Source organism: Salmo salar, chromosome ssa11, assembly GCF_905237065.1.
Source record: "Salmo salar chromosome ssa11, Ssal_v3.1, whole genome shotgun sequence".
Taxonomy (NCBI): domain Eukaryota; kingdom Metazoa; phylum Chordata; class Actinopteri; order Salmoniformes; family Salmonidae; genus Salmo; species Salmo salar.
Genome location: NC_059452.1, coordinates 60,340,481 through 60,359,755, shown reverse-complemented (window position 1 = coordinate 60,359,755; position 19,275 = coordinate 60,340,481). Strand labels below are relative to the sequence as shown.

The window sequence follows — 19,275 nt, the reverse complement described above, 5'->3', positions numbered from 1 at the left end:
TAGCGCTGAGTGGAAATAGGAAGAACACGCATTTTATGGCTTTGAACTGTCAACACTTTTCTGAGTAACAACTTAAACATGAACTCACTCATCAAAACAGCATCTCTTTGCTGTATTCGTTGACAGTCTCTCTCCAGTCATGGTTTTAAATGTTTTGAAATCTCACAGTATTAACTTTGCTGTATTCGTTGACAGTCTCTCTCCAGTCATGGTTTTAAATGTTTTGAAATCTCACAGTATTAACTTTGCTGTATTCGTTGACAGTCTCTCTCCAGTCATGGTTTTAAATGTTTTGAAATCTCACAGTATTAACTTTGCTGTATTCGTTGACAGTCTCTCTCCAGTCATGGTTTTAAATGTTTTGAAATCTCACAGTATTAACTTTGCTGTATTCGTTGACAGTCTCTCTCCAGTCATGGTTTTAAATGTTTTGAAATCTCACAGTATTAACTTTGCTGTATTCGTTGACAGTCTCTCTCCAGTCATGGTTTTAAATGTTTTGAAATCTCACAGTATTAACTTTGCTGTATTCGTTGACAGTCTCTCTCCAGTCATGGTTTTAAATGTTTTGAAATCTCACAGTATTAACTTTGCTGTAGCTTTCTTTTATGTCTGCTACATTACTGCAGACATGGTCATCTGAGCCAACCGATTGGCCAGCGGTAGGCCTATAGTGCACTTGATTTGCACTCTGGGCCCGCCGGGAAGGCAGAGTTAAAATGGTTCAAAATGGCAACAGTTCGCCTACCTGGCGTGCAGGGCAGCTGAATCGGGTGCATCTACAGCCAACAGAAATTGGATGCATCTGTTTTTTACAGAAATGTTTTGCGATCGACTAGGAATGCCTTGGAGATCGACCAGTCGACCGGTTGTTGACCACTTCTCCAGAAAGTTGAGTGAAGTTCAATCACGTGCTTCTCTCTGTGGGCTAATATTTCTGTGGGGCTACTGCGCCCACGCAGCTTAGAGGGAACATTGGTTGTGGGTTCGATTTCCACTCTGGAGCGTCCACTAAATGACTAAAATGTAAATATAACAAATGTCAACAGGAAATGACATCATAGCTTGGCAGGAAGTTACATAATTGCGACCTCTGTACCCAACTGCCAGTGGATCAGGAGTCCATTGTGCTTGTCCTGGAGTTATACTTCCTCCCTCTATTCTCTGTGGCAGATTTCCTAAACATGAGTCATGCATGAATGACGCTGCAGCTAAGTTAGCGCTCTAACCACCTCTCTCCCTCAGTCTTTATCCTTTCCTCCCTCAATCTTCCTCGTTTCATTTCTCTCTGTGTTTTGCTCAATTATCTCCCTAAACCATCTCCTTCCCTTCCTCAATCATCCTCCTGCTCTTTTTCTTTCTTTCTCTCTCTCAATTTTCCTGTAATTCTCTCTCTTCCACTCCTTCTATCCTTTTCTCCCCCACACCCCATTCTCCATCACTCACCGTGCTTGTTCCTCTTCTCGGGCAGCGGCGGTGGACTAGAGGGAATGTCTGCGTTCTCGCTGGCCAGGTACTGGGCCACAAACACGCCCCCGTTGCTCTGGGGCATGGGTGAGATGGGCGTGAAGAGGGGGAAGGGGGGCGTGGGGTGCAGCAGCTCCTCTTCCGACAGGTTATCGTACTGCGAGGGGAACCTCTCGTAGAGGGGCCCCCGCGAGGAACCACCCCAGCACCCGTCCGGATAGGGTGACACCTGGGTGCTGCGCCGCTTCTTCTGGGGTAACGCTGGAGGCGCACTGAGGCGGCAAGGGTGCAAGGGGCTGATGTGAGAACCGGGCTGGGGGGTCCAGTATTCGGAGTGGGGAGCGGGTGGGGAGCTAAAGCGGGTGGGAGGAGGGACGGGGGAGGGGGAGGATGACTCGCTGTGGGACTCAGGGAGGGGCGACAGAGAGGTGACCCCTGAGGGGGCGAGGGGGTCCCCAGTGAAGACTGAGAGGTCCTGGTGGAGGAAGTCATAGTCCGGGTCGTAACTCTCAGTGTTGTCTGAAGAGAAACAGAGGAGAGATTGAGAGAAAGAGATAGAGGGAAACAGTCTTTGAAATGCAGTATTGGTGGTTACAGTTAAGCTGTTGACATTTGAAGTGAGTATTTTAAAAATAGAGTGCTCTCGTGTGTGAGAGAATATGCCTCTGGGTGCACACGTAAAAAAATGCCCCACCCCCAGAATTTGGGGCAACCAATCACAGCGCTCCGTTCGATAGTAACCGTCTCTAACCAAGCTCGTGTCCGTCATCCTCGGACAAGCTCTCGTTTCAAATGCATGGAAGCCAATGAGGGCTTTTCATGAAAAAAAAGTTTTTAAAAAGTACAAAAATGTACAAATACAAATACCTAGGTGTCTGGCTAGACTGTAAACTCTCCTTCCAGACTCATATCAAACATCTCCAATCCAAAATCAAATCTAGAATCGGCTTTCTATTTTGCAACAAAGCCTCCTTCACTCACGCCGCCAAACTTACCATTGTAAAACTGACTATCCTACCGATCCTCGACTTCGGCGATGTCATCTACAAAATAGCTTCCAATACTCTACTCAGCAAACTGGATGCAGTCTATCACAGTGCCATCCGTTTTGTCACCAAAGCCCCTTATACCACCCACCACTGCGACCTGTATGCTCTAGTCGGCTGGCCCTCGCTACATATTCGTCGCCAGACCCACTGGCTCCAGGTCATCTACAAGTCTATGCTAGGTAAAGCGCCGCCTTATCTCAGCTCACTGGTCACGATAACAAACACCCACCCGTAGCACGCGCTCCAGCAGGTATATCGCACTGGTCATCCCCAAAGCCAACACCTCCTTTGGCCGCCTTTCCTTCTAGTTCTCTGCTGCCAGTGACTGGAACGAATTGCAAAAATCTTACATTTCCCTCACTAACTTTAAACATCAGCTATCTGAGCAGCTAACCAATCGCTGCAGCTGTACATAGTCTATCTGTAAATAGCCCACCCAATCTACCTACCTCATCCCCATATTGTTTTTATTTACTTTGCTGCTCTTTTGCACACCAGTATCACTACTTACACACCATCATCTTCTCATCTATCACTCCACTTCACCCCTCCCTGTCCCACAGCGAGTCATCCTCCCCCTCCCTCCTCACTGTCAGCTAGCTCTGTCTCACTGACAACCATTGAAAACATTAAAGCTAGCTAGTTAGCTAGCAAACATATTAACTGGTTAAGTTAGTTATATAATGAATATGACATCTGCTGTCAACATCAGAATATGATTTGAGAGCACTAGTTAGCTCCAAAAGGGGTTTGTAGCTTTGACTCCATGCTGACAGTGCATAATTAGAGCCATCCATGATGGCCACGATACAAATTTCATTTACCAGGTTCCTGTGAAGAAATTGCTGACAGTCCACCACAACATTCCCAAGAGTCTCCTGGTTAGCAAGGTGTAGTCTGTGTTGAATTTGATTGTGTAGTAAAAACACTGTTTGAGATCATTGTGAGGGGTTTTCTCCAGTGGTATGAATGGGGAATTGGGAAAATGTTGTCAGAGATTGCAACAGTAACCAAGGGGGTGTGGCTTAGTGAAGGGTACATTTTAGTGTGTGTCTGTGTGGGTTATTTATCTTTCTCTCTACAAAATGTGTGTAAAGGGAGTGACTGAATATAATGAGTATATGTGCATATGTTAACAGCTGTTTGTGTGTGTATATCTATATATATATATATATCTATATATATAGGAAGTTTACATACACCTTAGACAAATACATTTAAACTCCGTTTTTCACAATTCCTGACATTTAATCCTAGTAAAAAAAATCCCTGTTTTAGGTCAGTTAGGATCACCACTTTATTTTAAGAATATGAAATGACAGAATAATAGTAGAGAGAATTATTTATTTCAGCTTGTATTTCTTTCATCACATTCCCAGTGGGTCACTCAATTAGTATTTGGTAGTATTGCCTTTAAAATGTTTAACTTGGGTAAAATGTTTTGGGTAGCCTTCCACAAGCTTCCCACAATAAGTTGGGTGAATTTTGTCCCATTCCTCCTGAAAGAGCTGGTGTAACTGAGTCAGGTTTGTAGGCCTCCTTGCTCGCACAAACGTTTTCAGTTCTGCCCACAAATTTTCTATAGGATTGAGGTCAGAGCTTTGTGATGGCCACTCCAATACCCTGACTTTGTAGTCCTTAAGCCATTTTGCCACAACTTTGGAAGTATGCTTGGGGTCATTGTCCGTTTGGAAGACCCATTTGCGACCAAGCTGTAACTTCCTGACTTATGTCTTGAGATATTGCTTCAAAATATCCACATAATTTTCCTGCCTCATGATTCCATCTATTTTGTGAAGTGCACCAGTCCCTCTTGCAACAAAAGCACCCCCACAACATGATGCTGCCACCCCCGTGCTTCACGGTTGGGATGGTGTCCTCGGCTTGCAAGCCTCCCCCTTTTTCCTCCAAACATAACGATGATCATTAAAACAGTTATATTTTTTGTTTCATCAGACCAGAGGACATTTCTCCAAAGAGTACGATCTTTGTCCCCATGTGCAGTTGCAAACTGTAGTCTGGCTTTTTTATGGCGGTTTTGGAGCAGTGGCTTCTTCCTTGCCGAGCGGCCTTTCAGGTTACGTCGATATAGGACTCGTTTTACTGTGACTAAAGATACTTTTGTACCCGTTTCCTCCAGCATCTTCACAAGGTCCTTTGCTGTTGTTCTGGGATTGATTTGCACTTTTCACACCAAAGTACGTTCATCTCTAGGAGACAGAACGCGTCTCCTTCCTGAGCTGTATGACGGCTGCGTGGTCCCATGGTGTTTAAACTTGCGTACTATTGTTTGTACAGATGAACGTGGTACCTTCAGGTGTTTGGAAATTGCTCCCAAGGATGAACCAGACTTGTGTAGGTCTACAATTTATTTTCTGAGGTCTTGGCTGATTTCTTTTGATTTTCCCATGATGTCAAGCAAAGAGGCACTGAGTTTGACAGTAGGCCTTGAAATACATCCAAAGGTACACCTCCATTTGATTCAAATGATGTCAACTAGCCTATCAGAAGCTTCTAAAGCCATGACATAATTTTCTGGAATTTTCCAAGCTGTTTAAAGGAATAGTCAACTTACTGTATGTAAACTTCTGACCCACTGGAATTGTGATAAAGTGAATTATAAGTGAAATAATCTGTCTGTAAACAATTGTTGGAAAAATTACTTGTGTCCTGCACAAAGTAGATGTCCTAACCGACTTGCCAAAACTATAGTTTGTTTACAAGAAATGTGTGGAGTGGTTGAAAAACGAGTTTTAACTTCTTTGGGATAGGGGCAGTATTTTCACGGCCGGATAAAAAAACGTACCCGATTTAATCTGGTTACTACTCCTGCCCAGAAACTAAAATATGCACATAATTAGTAGATTTGGATAGAAAACACTCTAAAGTTTCTAAAACTGTGTGTGTGTGTGTGTATATATATATATATATATATATACACATATACATACATACACATACACATACACACACACACTCATCCTCTCAAACTTTAGGCTTGTTTGAGAGGACGAGTAGAAGTGCAACGGCCCTCTGCATTAATCTAATAATATGTAGGTAGGTAGGTAGGTAGGTAGGTACTTACATACATACATACATACATATGCGCGTGTGTGTGCGTCCCTACCCAGCGTCTCACAGCTAGTATTTTGGGAGCACTGTCCGCTGTCCTGTTCCATGGAGCAGAGATGCTCGTCAGACTTGCTGAGCTTTCCCATGCTGCTGCAGGGCGAGAGGCGCGGGGAATTGCCCCTGTATGACTGGCTACCGCCTGAGAAACGCCTCTGGAGGAACTCCTGCTCATAGTCCTGCTGCTGTAAAGACACAGAGATGGAGACAGACAGGCAGGTGGACAGACAAACACAATGAAAAACAGACAACGATGTCAGCAACATAGTTTCAGGAAATAATACAGAACTCGATTAGGCCAGCCGATCTGTTAATGGCTGGCCTAATCGAGTCTGATCACTAGTCTGTATCGGCCCATTATAATAGTTTGGTAATCCACCCTAATCAACACCATACTCTGACAAAGTTTCTCTAGACCACTGTACTACCATTACCATTGGACAAGTGGAATATGTGGGTGTTACTCAACAATAACCTTACAAAGTACTGGTATGTGTCTCTGGTGAGGTGTGTGTGTTGGTACCCGTCTATGGACGCTGCAGGGCAGGCTGGAGCCACGGCTCATGGGGGTCACCACTGCCACCCGGGTGGGCGACGGGGCCGACTGGCGCTTCTTTGGGGGGAGGGCCGGAGGAGGACTGGAGAGAGAGAAGTAGGATGTAGGACCATCAGTGAGAATGGAGCTTTTTCGGCAAAGTTGGGGTCAATTTGAATTTCAGTTTACTTTATGAATTGACTGACTTCAATTCAAATTGAACCCAACCCTGTTTTTCAGGCTTCTGATACACAACCAGGCTCACAAATACAAGTAGGGGCATTGGTACACACACACAGTCTACTGCTCCTTGAGCTGGATGACAGTAGCTACATTTCCATCCAATTGGCGACAGATTTTCATGTGAATATACTACAATCCGCATAAAAACAATACGCACATTTTCCCACCAGAGATGAGTTTCCATTAAATTGACCTGTTGCGGATAAAATCCTCTGCGTAATTACCTAGTGCACATAAAAGGTTTAATGGGTTTCCATCGTATTTTCAACTCCACTGATGGTTTTGTCAAAACAAAAATGTTGTGTATATGCCCACTCTGGTCTTGGCATGTGTGCTGTAGCCAACAGCTCGCAGATACAGTGCAGGTGGGATAGCCTACATGATGACATTATTATGAGATTATTATGGACTAAAGAGAGAGATCCTTTTTATTTGTCAAAAGGAAGCTAAAGCATCGATCATCATGACACTAGAATAAGACCCTAGATATTTATTGGAAAGGAGCATTAATCACTGCATGCACTTTCACCACCTTGTGAAGTTCATAACTTATTGAATCTATAGCCTAATAAATTGCATTCTTTATCGAGTCGTAGTGGGAGGACCATCGCGTGAATCCAATTTTACTTTGATATGATGGTTATTATATGAATATTTGCGCATAAAGGCATTTCCATCGCCATCTCTCGCGTAACACATTTTACAGACGCAACAAGATCCCACCTTGTCTAGCGTATTTTGTTTTCTCGACATATGGAAAGTTTACTAACAAATGTGCTGTCTCCAACATGTACTTTGCTCGCATAAAAATATTGGATGGAAACCTGGTTGCTGAGGGGTTATTATGGTAAAATCCAGAGGTGGGACCAATTCACTATTATTCGAGTCACAAGCAAGTCTCAAATCAAGTCCCAAGTAGAACCGGTCCAGTCTTGAGTAAAGTCCAAGTCATGCATACTAAGAGCAAGTCAAGTTGAGTCAAGTAAAAAAAAAATATATAATAATCTATACAGACAATGACTTGTTCAACTACAAATCTTTGTCTATTTATTGAGGCTACCAGACAGCCCTTTTCATTATTTTGTCTAGAACACATTGATTATTCATTTAAACATATTCCAATTGCAAGCTTCATAAGAAAATTATACATTTCAAGCAATTTTGACATACCAAAAGACTAGTAAGCCTACGCTAGTAATTGTTGCTTGATTCCCCATTGCTGGTGAGCTTGCAAAGTAATGGGTTCATATTCTTGAGCACCTAATTTATTTGGAGCTGAATATTCATTTATGGAAAGTCTCTCTCCCTATAATTTTACATTTGCGCAGTACCCGATCCTACAGATAGCTGTACAGAAAATCAGTAATGCAAATCAGCACATGCATGCGCACAATTACTGTCAAATGTAGCCTGTCATTACAGCCATAAACACAGATGCATTTTCAGAACGCAAGACACAGAAATAAACTGCGTTTTACACCTGCATTTTGAGCTTAAAGTCATTCATGTTCGCAGTCAATATCAACTAGGGATATCATGTCACATTGTCACTTCTCTGGAGTCCAGAGTAAGCAGGATGATATGGCCTACCTGTATGCGGCAGAGTTTGCAGGACTGAATGGAAAGCATGATCTGTCTGTAGCCTTTTTCTTCCCCACAAAAATGTATTTGCCAGAATATGTTACATCTTCATCCCATAAGCTATCTTTAGACATATAGCCAGTACCACCACTGAGGTATATAATTATAACCAACCCAAAACTAGGCCTATCTGAAATATGAAAAGGATCAATGAAATCACCAGGTAGCCTAATGTTTTGGCAAAGATACATCCGTAGCAGATTGCTAAATGGTACCTTACATGGATTATATTAATTTAGGTAGGCTACTCTGTTTTTTCCAGGCAAAACCAGAGAAAATTAAACAAGCGCTTTCTGGTCCGCCTTTGTACACCAATGCTGATGACTGGTTATTGGTCAAGAGTCAAGACCTGCAACTCTTTGGTTCTAAAACACAGATAAGAATTTGGTCTAATTCCGTAGGCCTATGTTAGTGGCCAGATCGAAAAAGCAAAGGTATAAATATAAAATATAAATGGTAGTCTATAAGTAGCCGATTAAAATAACCTTCTCAACGCACTAGCTTGTTGATTGACAATTTGCTGGTCAAATCAGAGAGCCGAGTATGCGTTTCACTAGCCAATACATTCTTTCCAAGTGTGATACGGTCTGTGTCTGCGTGGAGAGTAATCCATGGAGAGACTGTGCCACAAAAAGAGTGACAAAACCTGGCCAGATCATTTCAAGTCATCAGTCTCAAGTCAAAGTCAAGTCCCGATTCTTGACACTCCAAGTCAAGTCTCAAGTTAGAAAATAAACTATCAGGTCAAGTCATCAAATGTAACTCGAGTCAGACTTGAGTCCAAGTCATGTGACTCGAATCCACACCTCTGGTAAAAATCAGCATTACGTGCTTAATGCCTCGTTTTCAATGACATCTGGAATACCCCAACAGAAGTTGGTCCTTCCAGGTTATCACATTGCAATTACCACAAGTCAATGTCAGGTTAAAGGCACAGCATAAAATCAGCAAGCCATGGAGACATGGGGACCATGACAGGGAAAGTAACAGGGTTGGGGTCAGTTTCATTTAAATTCCAGTCAATTCAGGAAGTACACTGAAATTCCATTTGGTGTACCTTTTTAAATGTTCTACACATAGCATTTGTTTGAATTTTTGTATTGTGATTTCAGAAAATGTCCATTATATATCTGGTGCTAATAGTGAAATGATAGTGTTTCACAGTATTATTTCCCCACCAGTATTGGTCCTTTCTCTGAAATGAACAACATCTTGTGTTTAACACCTTTAAATGGAATTGACCCCAACCCTGGAAATGTATGACATTCACGATGTGTACACACCATAAACATAGATATATACAGTTGAAGTCGGAAGTTTACATACACTTAGGTTGGAGTCAATAAAACTAGTTTTTCAACCACTCCACAAATGTATTGTTAACAAACTATAGCTTTGGCAAGTCGGTTAGGACATCTACTTTGTGCATGACACACGCAACAATTGTTTACAGACAGATTATATCATTTATAATTCACTGTATCACAATTCCAGTGGGTCAGAAGTTTACATACACTAAGTTGACTGTGCCTTTAAACAGCTTGGAAAATTCCAGAAAATTATGTCATGGCTTTAGAGGCTTCAGATAGGCTAATTGACATAATTTGAGTCAATTGGAGGTGTACCTGTGGATGTATTTCAAGGCCTACCTTCAAACTAAGTGCCTCTTTGCTTGACATCATGGGAAAAATCAAAAAAAAATCTGCCAAGACCTCAGAAAATAAATTGTAAACCTCCACAAGTCTGGTACATCCTTGGGAGCAATTTACAAACACTTGAAGGTACCACGTTCATCTGTACAAACAATAGTACGCAAGTAAACACCATGGGACCACGCAGCCGACATACCGCTCAGGAAGGAGACACGTTCTGTCTCCTAGAGATGAACGTACTTTGGTGCGAAAAGTGCAAATCAATCCCAGAACAACAGCAAAGGACCTTGTGAAGATGCTGGAGGAAACAGGTACAAAAGTATCTATATCCACAGTAAAACGAGTCCTATGTTAACATAACCTGAAAGGCCGCTCAGCAAGGAAGAAGCCACTGCTCCAAAACCGCCATAAAAAAGCCAGACTACAGTTTGCAACTGCACATGGGGACAAAGATCGTACTCTTTGGAGAAATGTCCTCTGGTCTGATGAAACAAAAATAGGACTGTTTGGCCATAACGAACATCGTTATGTTTGGAGGAAAAAGGGGGAGGCTTGCAGGCCAAAGGACACCATCCCAACCGTGAAGCACGGGGGTGGCAGCATCATGTTGTGGGGGTTGCTTTGCTGCAGGAGGGACTGGTGCACTTCACAAAATAGATGGCATCAAGAGAAATGAAAATGATGTGGATATTTTGAAGCAATATCTCAAGACATCAGTCAGGAAGTTACAGCTTGGTTGCAAATGGGTCTTCCAAAAGGACAATGACCCCAAGCATACTTCCAAAGATGTGGTAAAATGGCTTAAGGACAACAAAGTCAAGGTATTGGAGTGGCCATCACAAAGCTCTGACCTCAATCCTATAGAAAATTTGTGGGCAGAACTGAAAACGCATGTGCGAGCAAGGAGGCCTACATACCTGACTCAGTTACACCAGCTCTGTCAGGAGGAATGGGTCAAAATTCACCCAACTTATTGTGGGAAGCTTGTGGAAGGCTACCCGAAACATTTGACCCAAGTTAAACATTTTAAAGGCAAAGCTACCAAATACTAATTGAGTGACCCACTGGGAATGTGATGAAATAAATAAAAGCTGAAATAAATCATTCTCTCTTCTATTATTCTGACATTTCACATTCTTAAAATAAAGTGGTGATCCTAACTGACCTAAGACAGGGAATTTTTACTAGGATTAAATGTCAGGAATTGTGAAAAACTGAGTTTAAATGTATTTGGCTAAGGTGTATGTAAACTTCCCACTTCAACTGTATGTATGATTACATGACATCATTGGTACACAATCATGCACCAAGCTTTCCCCTGATTGGACGTGGGCTTCATTGTACGCCATGAGGCAATGACGCATAATTAGGAACTCAAACGTGCTAGACACAGCACTCCACCAATCAGTCCCTCCAGCAATCAAGACACTTCCGGGATCCGGATTAGATAGTTATAAAGGGGCGTGATTTCATGATGCAAGGGAATGACCCTATAGGCTAACATACGTGTCAGTCTTTGTGGATCTCCTTTGGGCAGCTACAAAGTGGTCAGTAGCCAAGTGTGCTCTGTTCCCCAACAGACATGGAGAGAGGGATGGAAAGCACAGATAAAAAAAATATGTAGTGAGAGAGCAGGAGGGAGAGAGGAGAGGAAGAGTGAGAAAAATAGAGACAGCAGAGCAACTCAAAATCCTAGTTGTCGTATTATCTGATCTTCTGGCTAAGCCCAAGGTCTATGGATTTGTCAAAGTTCTGCTTCCTTAAGCACACAGTGACTGAATAAGTGACTGCCTGCCTATAACCCTCAGTTTCCAACCTCTTATGACTATCCTTTTCAACTTAAGAGAGGAGGATCTTCTAGGCTTAAAAATTAGAGATTATTAGAATTCCCCTTTGAGATAAAATGTTTTAAAAGTCTGAACATAGTCTGGTTTTTCCACATTGACAGTGGACGTCCCAAATGGCACCCTATTCCCTACATAGTGCACTACTTTTAACTAAAGCCCTATGGGCACTGTTAAAAAATAGTGTACTACATAGTGAATACCCTATATAATGCTCTGATTTTAACTAGAACACTATGGGGCATTGGTCAAAAGTAGTGCACTACATAGGGATTATGGTGCTATTTGGGACACATCCTTAGCAGCAGATGAGATACCATATGAAAGTGAGTTTCACAGAGTCAATTAGGCTTAGTTCATAAATAGACCCTCATCTCATGTCAATAAAAAATGATTCATGTTGACTTCATTTTGACTTATCTTCGCTTCACTTCCTCTTTGGTAGAATTCTATACTGAACAAAAATATAAATGCAACATGCAACAATTTACTGAGTTACAGTTCATATAAGAAAATCAGTCTATTGAAATAAATTAGTTAAGGCCCTAATCTATGGATTTCACATGACTGGGAATACAGATAGGCATCTGTTGGTCACAGATACCTTAAAAAAAGTAGGGGTATGGATCATAAAAACAGTCAGTATCTGGTATGACCACCATTTGCCTCATGCAGCGTGACATCGTTGCATAGACTTGATCAGGCTGTCTGTGGAATGTTGTCCCACTCCTCTTCAATGGCTGTGCGAAGTTTCTGGATATTGGCATGAACTGGAACACGCTGTCGTACACGTCGATCCCGAGCATCCCAAACATGCTCAATGGGTGACATGTCTGGTGAGTATGCAGGCCATGGAAGAACTGGGACATTTTCAGCTTCCAGGAATTGTGTACAGATGCTTGTGACATGGGGCCATGCATTATCATGCAGAAACATGAGGTGATGGTGGCGGATGAATGGCACGACAATGGGCCTCGGGATCTCGTCACAGTATCTCTGTGCGTTTAAATTGCAAATCGAAAAAAATCCAATAGTGTTCGTTGTCAGTAGCTTAGGCCTGTCTGCCACCATGGGGCACTCTGTTTACAATGTTGACATCAGCAAACCGCTCGCCCACACAACGCCATACACGCTGTCTGCCATCTGCCCGGTACAGTTGAAACCGGGATTCATCTGTGGAGAGCACACTTCTCCAGCGTGTCAGTGGCCATCGAGGGTGAGCATTTTCCCACTGAAGTCGGTTACGACGCCGAACCATAGTCAGGACGACGAGCACGCAGATAGATAAGCTTCCCTGAGACGGTTTCTGGCAGTTTATGCAGAAATTCTTTGGTTGTGCAAACCCACAGTTTCATCAGCTGACCAGCTGGCTGGTCTCAAATGATCCTGCAGGTGAAGAAACCGGATGTGGAGGTCCTGGGCTGGCGTGGTTACATGTGGTCTGCGGTTGTGAGGCCGGTTGGACGTACTGCTAAATTCACTAAAACGACAGAGGCGGCTTATGGTACAGAAAATAACTTTCCAACAGTTCTGGTGGACATTCCTGCAGTCAGCATTCCAATTGCACGCTGCCTTAAAACTCTGTGGAGTTGTGTGACAAAAAGTGCACATTTTAGAGTGGAATTATATTGTCCCCAGCTCAAGGTGCACCTGTGTAATGATCATGCTATTTAATTAGCTTCTTGATATGCCCCACCTGTCAGGTGGATGGATTTTCTTGGCATAGGAGAAATGCTCACTGACAGGGATGTAAAGAAATTTGTATAGAAAATTTGAGAGAAACGCACTTTTTGTGCATATGGAAATTTTATGGGATCTTTTGTTTAAGTTCATGAAACATGGGACTAACTCTTTACATGTTGCTTTTATATTTTTGTTCAGTTTAAAAACATATTTGCCTACACTGAAGAACAAGTTGAGAAATTCTAATGCTACAGGACCACAGAAGCAGTCGCTGACACAATGCGGTCTGCATCGCTTCTGCTTTTTCTAACCGCAGACAGTCGAGATCGCAGGACCATGTCCGGTTCCTTCTTATAGACTGTGGGAAGGGGGGGAACTTCTCTTTCTACATAAGACCGTGCATGGGTCTACAGTACGCCGATAGATGGCAATATCCATCCGGACGTTCGAAGGAGGGCGGAATGTTCCCTAACGATGAAAAGTTTTTCATGAGTGAAAAAGTTGAGCTACATGACCGCTTAAAGACGAACAGACCACTATCACATGGGTGCATCTCAATAGTCTAAAGTAGCTTCCTCGCCTTGTCTCCAATGTTTTTTAAATATCTCAAAGCAAATTCAATTCACCGCGGATGAAGACATGGGGATGAGAAGATGAAGCACTATAAGATTATTAGAACATTTTGAATACACCATAAATAAGACCCTGACTTTCTTCTCACCAACTGACTTGACCAGGTAAACTGTGGGCCCTAGTGTAAAAACTTTAGGCCCTAGTGTAAAAACTTTAGGCCCTAGAAGCAAAAGACCCAAACATTCGGTCTGGTGGGACCTGCTGCATAATATTGATAAGACACTGTCGATTATATCTGAAGATGGTCTCCCAGTGTTCCTAACCTGAGCGCATCCATTTTCAGGCCAGGGAGGGGGGGTTTGGGCGGGGCTATGTCCTCCTCTGCCATGTCCGTCATATCCTCGGTGGGCGGGACAGTGGGCGTGGTCTTACTCAGGATCTCCCGCTCCCGTTCCGTCAGGGGCAACTCGGATGTGCTGGAGATATAACAGGAGAATGTGTCAGTGTGTGTGTGTGTGTGTGTGTGAGTGTGAGAAATGGTCAAGTCTGGTGTGTGTAGGGGTGTTTGTGTGCGCGCACATCCACTTACCTCTCAGGTGTGGCAATAGGTGGTGGTGGTTTGTTGAGAGTGGTGGGCGAGGGCTGCTCCTGTTTCTCTATGGTGAGTTTGACCAATTCCTTTAAGAAAAGCACACAACTCCAGTCAACAACTATTGATATTCAATTAATGTACATTACACACTACAACTACGGTTATAAGTGGTGTCAATTTATTATCTTGTTATGGATAGGGGGCAGTATTTTCACGGCCGGATAAAAAACGTACCCGATTTAATCTGATTATTACTCCTGCCCAGAAACTAGAATATGCATATAATTATTAGCTATAGAAAACAGTACAAAGTTTCTAAAACTGTTTGAATGGTGTCTGTGAGTATAACAGAACTCATTTGGCAGGCCAAAACCTGAGAAGATTCCAAACAGGAAACGCCCTCTCTGACCATTTCTTGGACTTCTTGATCATCTCTATCCAAAACAGGGGATCTCTGCTGTAACGTGACATTTTCTAACGCTCCCATAGGCTCTCAGAAGGCGCCAGAACGTTGAATGATGACTTTGCAGCCCATGGCTGAAAAACAGTAGCGCATTTGGTAAGTGGTCGATCTGAGAACAATGAGACTGGCGTGCGCATGCACGAGACGACTCCATGTTTTCATTTTCAGTCTTTGAACGAAAACAACGACTCCCGGTCGGAATATTATCGCTTTTTTACGAGAAAAATCACATAAAAATAGATTTTAAACAGCGTTTGACATGCTTCGAAGTACGGTAATGGAATATTTTGAATTTTTTTGTCACGAAACGCGCCGGGCGCGTCACCCTTGGTTACCCTTCGGATAGTGTCTTGAACGCACAACAAAACGCCGCTATTTGGATATAACTATGGATTATTTGGAACCAAACCAACATTTGTTATTGAAGTAGAAGTCCTGGGAGTGCATTCTGACGAAGAACAGCAAAGGTAATCCAATTTTTCTTATAGTAAATCTGAGTTTGGTGAGTACCAAACTTGGTGGGTGTCAAAATAGCTAGCCCGTGATGGCGAGCTATCTACTCAGAATATTGCAAAATGTGCTTTCACCGAAAAGCTATTTTAAAATCGGACACCGCGATTGCATAAAGGAGTTCTGTATCTATAATTCTTAAAATAATTGTTATGTTTTATGTGAATGTTTATCGTGAGTAATTTAGTAAAATCACCGGAAGTGGTTGGTGGGAATGCTAGTTCTGAACGTCACATGCTAATGTAAAAAGCTGGTTTTTGATATAAATATGAACTTGATTGAACAAAACATGCATGTATTGTATAACAATGTCCTAGGAGTGTCATCTGATGAAGATCATCAAAGGTTAGTGCTGCATTTAGCTGTGGTTTTGTTTTTTGTGACATTATATGCTAGCTTGAAAAATGGGTGTCTGATTATTTCTGGCTGGGTACTCTGCTGACATAATCTAATGTTTTGCTTTCGCTGTAAAGCCTTTTTGAAATCGGACAGTGTGGTTAGATAAAGGAGAGACTTGTCTTTAAAATGGTGTAAAATAGTCATATGTTTGAAAAATGGAAGTTTTCGGATTTTGTAATTCGCGCCACGCCTATCATTGGATATTGGAGCAGGTGTTCCGCTAGCGGAACGTCTAGATGTAAGAGGTTATAAGGGAGAGAGGTTAAAATAGTGTCCAATACACTATCATATTGAATGACTTCTTAAAGAATTTGACCAGGTTTCACTTGGGAAAGAGGTCTTCTGACCTCAATGGGACTACCTGGTTAAACAAAAATACATTTGAGATGCACTTGATTCAGCTTGGCATTAGTACTTTTGGGACTTAAACAATGGTTCCATTGTACCAGGCAAACTAAATCAACTACAGCTTAAGTATTTGAAAGTAGGCATATTGAACAAATACACTGCTCAAAAAAAAAGGGAACAATTAAACAACACAATGTAACTCCAAGTCAATCACACTTCTGTGAAATCAAACTGTCCACTTAGGAAGCAACACTGATTGACAATAAATTTCACATGCTGTTGTGCAAATGGAATAGACAACAGGTGGAAATTATAGGCAATTAGCAAGACACCCCCAATAAAGGAGTGGTTCTGCAGGTGGTGACCACAGACCACTTCTCAGTTCCTATGCTTCCTGGCTGATGTTTTGGTCACTTTGAATGCTGGCGGTGCTTTCACTCTAGTGGTAGCATGAGACGGAGTCTACAACCCACACAAGTGGCTCAGGTAGTGCAGCTCATCCAGGATGGCACATCAATGCGAGCTGTGGCAAGAAGGTTTGCTGTGTCTGTCAGCGTAGTGTCCAGAGCATGGAGGCGCTACCAGGAGACAGGCCAGTACATCAGGAGACGTGGAGGAGGCCGTAGGAGGGCAACAACCCAGCAGCAGGACCGCTACCTCCGCCTTTGTGCAAGGAGGAGCAGGAGGAGCACTGCCAGAGCCCTGTAAAATGACCTCCAGCAGGCTACAAATGTGCATGTGTCTGCTTAAACGGTCAGAAACAGACTCCATGAGGGTGGTATGAGGGCCCGACGTCCACAGGTGGGGGTTGTGCTTACAGCCCAACACCGTGCAGGACGTTTGGCATTTGCCAGAGAACACCAAGATTGGCAAATTCGCCACTGGCGCCCTGTGCTCTTCACAGATGAAAGCAGGTTCACACTGAGCACATGTGACAGACGTGACAGAGTCTGGAGACGCCGTGGAGAACGTTCTGCCGCCTGCAACATCCTCCAGCATGACCGGTTTGGCGGTGGGTCAGTCATGGTGTGGGGTGGCATTTCTTTGGGGGGGCCGCACAGCCCTCCATGTGCTCGCCAGAGGTAGCCTGACTGCCATTAGGTACTGAGATGAGATCCTCAGACCCCCTGTGAGACCATATGCTGGTGCGGTTGGCCCTGGGTTCCTCCTAATGCAAGACAATGTTAGACCTCATGTGGCTGGAGTGTGTCAGCAGTTCCTGCAAGAGGAAGGCATTGATGCTATGGACTGGCCCGCCCGTTCCTCAGACCTGAATCCAATTGAGCACATCTGGGACATCATGTCTCGCTCCATCCACCAACGCCACGTTGCACCACAGACTGTCCAGGAGTTGGCGGATGCTTTAGTCCAGGTCTGGGAGGAGATCCCTCAGGAGACCATCCGCCACCTCATCAGGAGCATGCCCAGGCGTTGTAGGGAGGTCATACAGGCACGTGGAGGCCACACACACTACTGAGCCTCATTTTGACTTGTTTTAAGGACATTACATCAAAGTTGGATCAGCCTGTAGTGTGGTTTTCCACTTTATTTTGAGTGTGACTCCAAATCCAGACCTCCATGGGTTGATAAATTGGATTTCCATTTATTATTTTTGTGTGATTTTGTTGTCAGCACATTCAACTATGTAAAGAAAAAAGTATTTAATAAGATTATTTCATTCATTCAGATCTAGGATGTGTTATTTTAGTGTTCCCTTTATTTTTTTGAGCAGTATATATTCAACCCAGGTCTGCAAGGGAGAAACAGGGAATATGACCCTCTGTGAGCCCCGGAGAGCTGAAAACTATCGTTTCCCATTCCCATGACCGTCTCTTCTCACCTTGACCCCATCTAGCACAGCCTTGATAACGGTGGTGACCGCGACCACGTTGTCCTTGTCGTCCAGGTCAATGTCGTCCAGCATGACCTGGTCGGACCAGCGGATCAGGTTGGCCAGGCTCTGGTACACACGGTTGTGACACGACGACACCGCCGAACTAAGGAGAGAGAAGGGGGAAGTCACGAGTGATAGGTGGGATGGGGGGTGGGAGGGCGTGGACGACGACATTTCATGTCAGACTTCATAGATTGAGAACACAGACAACTAGACTAAAGGACTACTAGGGTATCTTTTCACCAGCTCTGAGGCAGCCATATGTATCCACACATGGGGTTAACTCAATATTTCCCCTGTGGTGGTATTAAATGCAGAATGTGTTTGTGTGCTGGAGGGAATTGTCTGGTTGGTAACTACAGTATAGTGCCTGTGCTGAATTGAGCATTGAGAAACAGTAGGGTGTGGTGAAGGTTCAGACCAGTCTCAACACGCTGCAGCTGATTCACAACTCTGGAATATCCCTCCACTGCCTCTACAGGAATCAGCTCATAGAAATATAATCTATAGAACGAGCCTCCCCATGAGTTTACTAGTCAAATTGTCAGGGTTAGAGGTTCCAAGCCCCGTCTATAGATTATATTTCTATGACACAGCTACATTTGGGCTGGGGGCTGTATGGGCAAAGTGGAGCCAAAGACTAGGGCTAAGGCTAGTAGCCAGGATGAAAAAACTACACAGGCAAGAGGAGAGTCAAGCAAATGACTCAGCAATAACAACTGGGGCTGTATTCATAAGCATCTCAATCAGTTTTTCCTTTTAAATCACAATAATTAAGATTACATGGACAGTGGGGACTTGATCCTAGATCTGACTCTTTATGAAAATGGGCACTGGATCCAGGTTCTTCCAGAAGCAGAGGCGTAGGACTTGAGTCCCTGAGGCTGGGGTGTGATCGGTGATCTAGACCTGTATGGTTATTACGATAGGCCTGTTAACTTGGGGAGTGTGAGTTTGACCTCTAGGGGCCTGAGAAGTAATATCGGGTTTGGGGTCTACGGCTGGAATGGCACAAGGAGGCTGATGTGTGTGTATGTGTGTGTGAGTTGAGGAGGTCAGACCCCCAGAGACCCATTCCTCAACCACTGTAAGCACTATCCGTCACTCAGCATTAAAAACAGGGTCCGGATACAAAACCTGTCACATCTGACCCCCTTCAACAATGACTGATGGCGCCGTGCTAGCAGTACGCTAGTTCTGGAAAGCACAGCCATTCCAGAGGAGAGAACTCCAAGTCTCTCTTTCAGGACTCT

At 43.5% G+C, this 19,275-nt stretch overlaps 1 protein-coding gene across 6 annotated transcripts in view; it reads right to left on the bottom strand.

Annotated features, from left to right (window-relative positions):
* LOC106562868 (rap guanine nucleotide exchange factor 1) overlaps nucleotides 1-19,275 on the bottom strand; it is a 126,672-nt gene that overhangs the window by 23,848 nt on the left and 83,549 nt on the right. For 5 of the 6 annotated variants that reach the window (XM_045689808.1, XM_045689809.1, XM_045689811.1 and 2 more), the window contains exons 4-10: nucleotides 17,969-18,125; nucleotides 14,406-14,494; nucleotides 14,140-14,292; nucleotides 11,223-11,282; nucleotides 6,169-6,283; nucleotides 5,644-5,830; nucleotides 1,447-1,986 (exon numbers count right to left, since the gene is read on the bottom strand). In XM_045689808.1, coding sequence (XP_045545764.1) covers nucleotides 1,447-1,986; nucleotides 5,644-5,830; nucleotides 6,169-6,283; nucleotides 11,223-11,282; nucleotides 14,140-14,292; nucleotides 14,406-14,494; nucleotides 17,969-18,125 — 1,301 coding nt within the window. The remainder of the gene's footprint in view (nucleotides 1-1,446; nucleotides 1,987-5,643; nucleotides 5,831-6,168; nucleotides 6,284-11,222; nucleotides 11,283-14,139; nucleotides 14,293-14,405; nucleotides 14,495-17,968; nucleotides 18,126-19,275) is intronic. The other variant, XM_045689810.1, reaches the window with a different exon arrangement.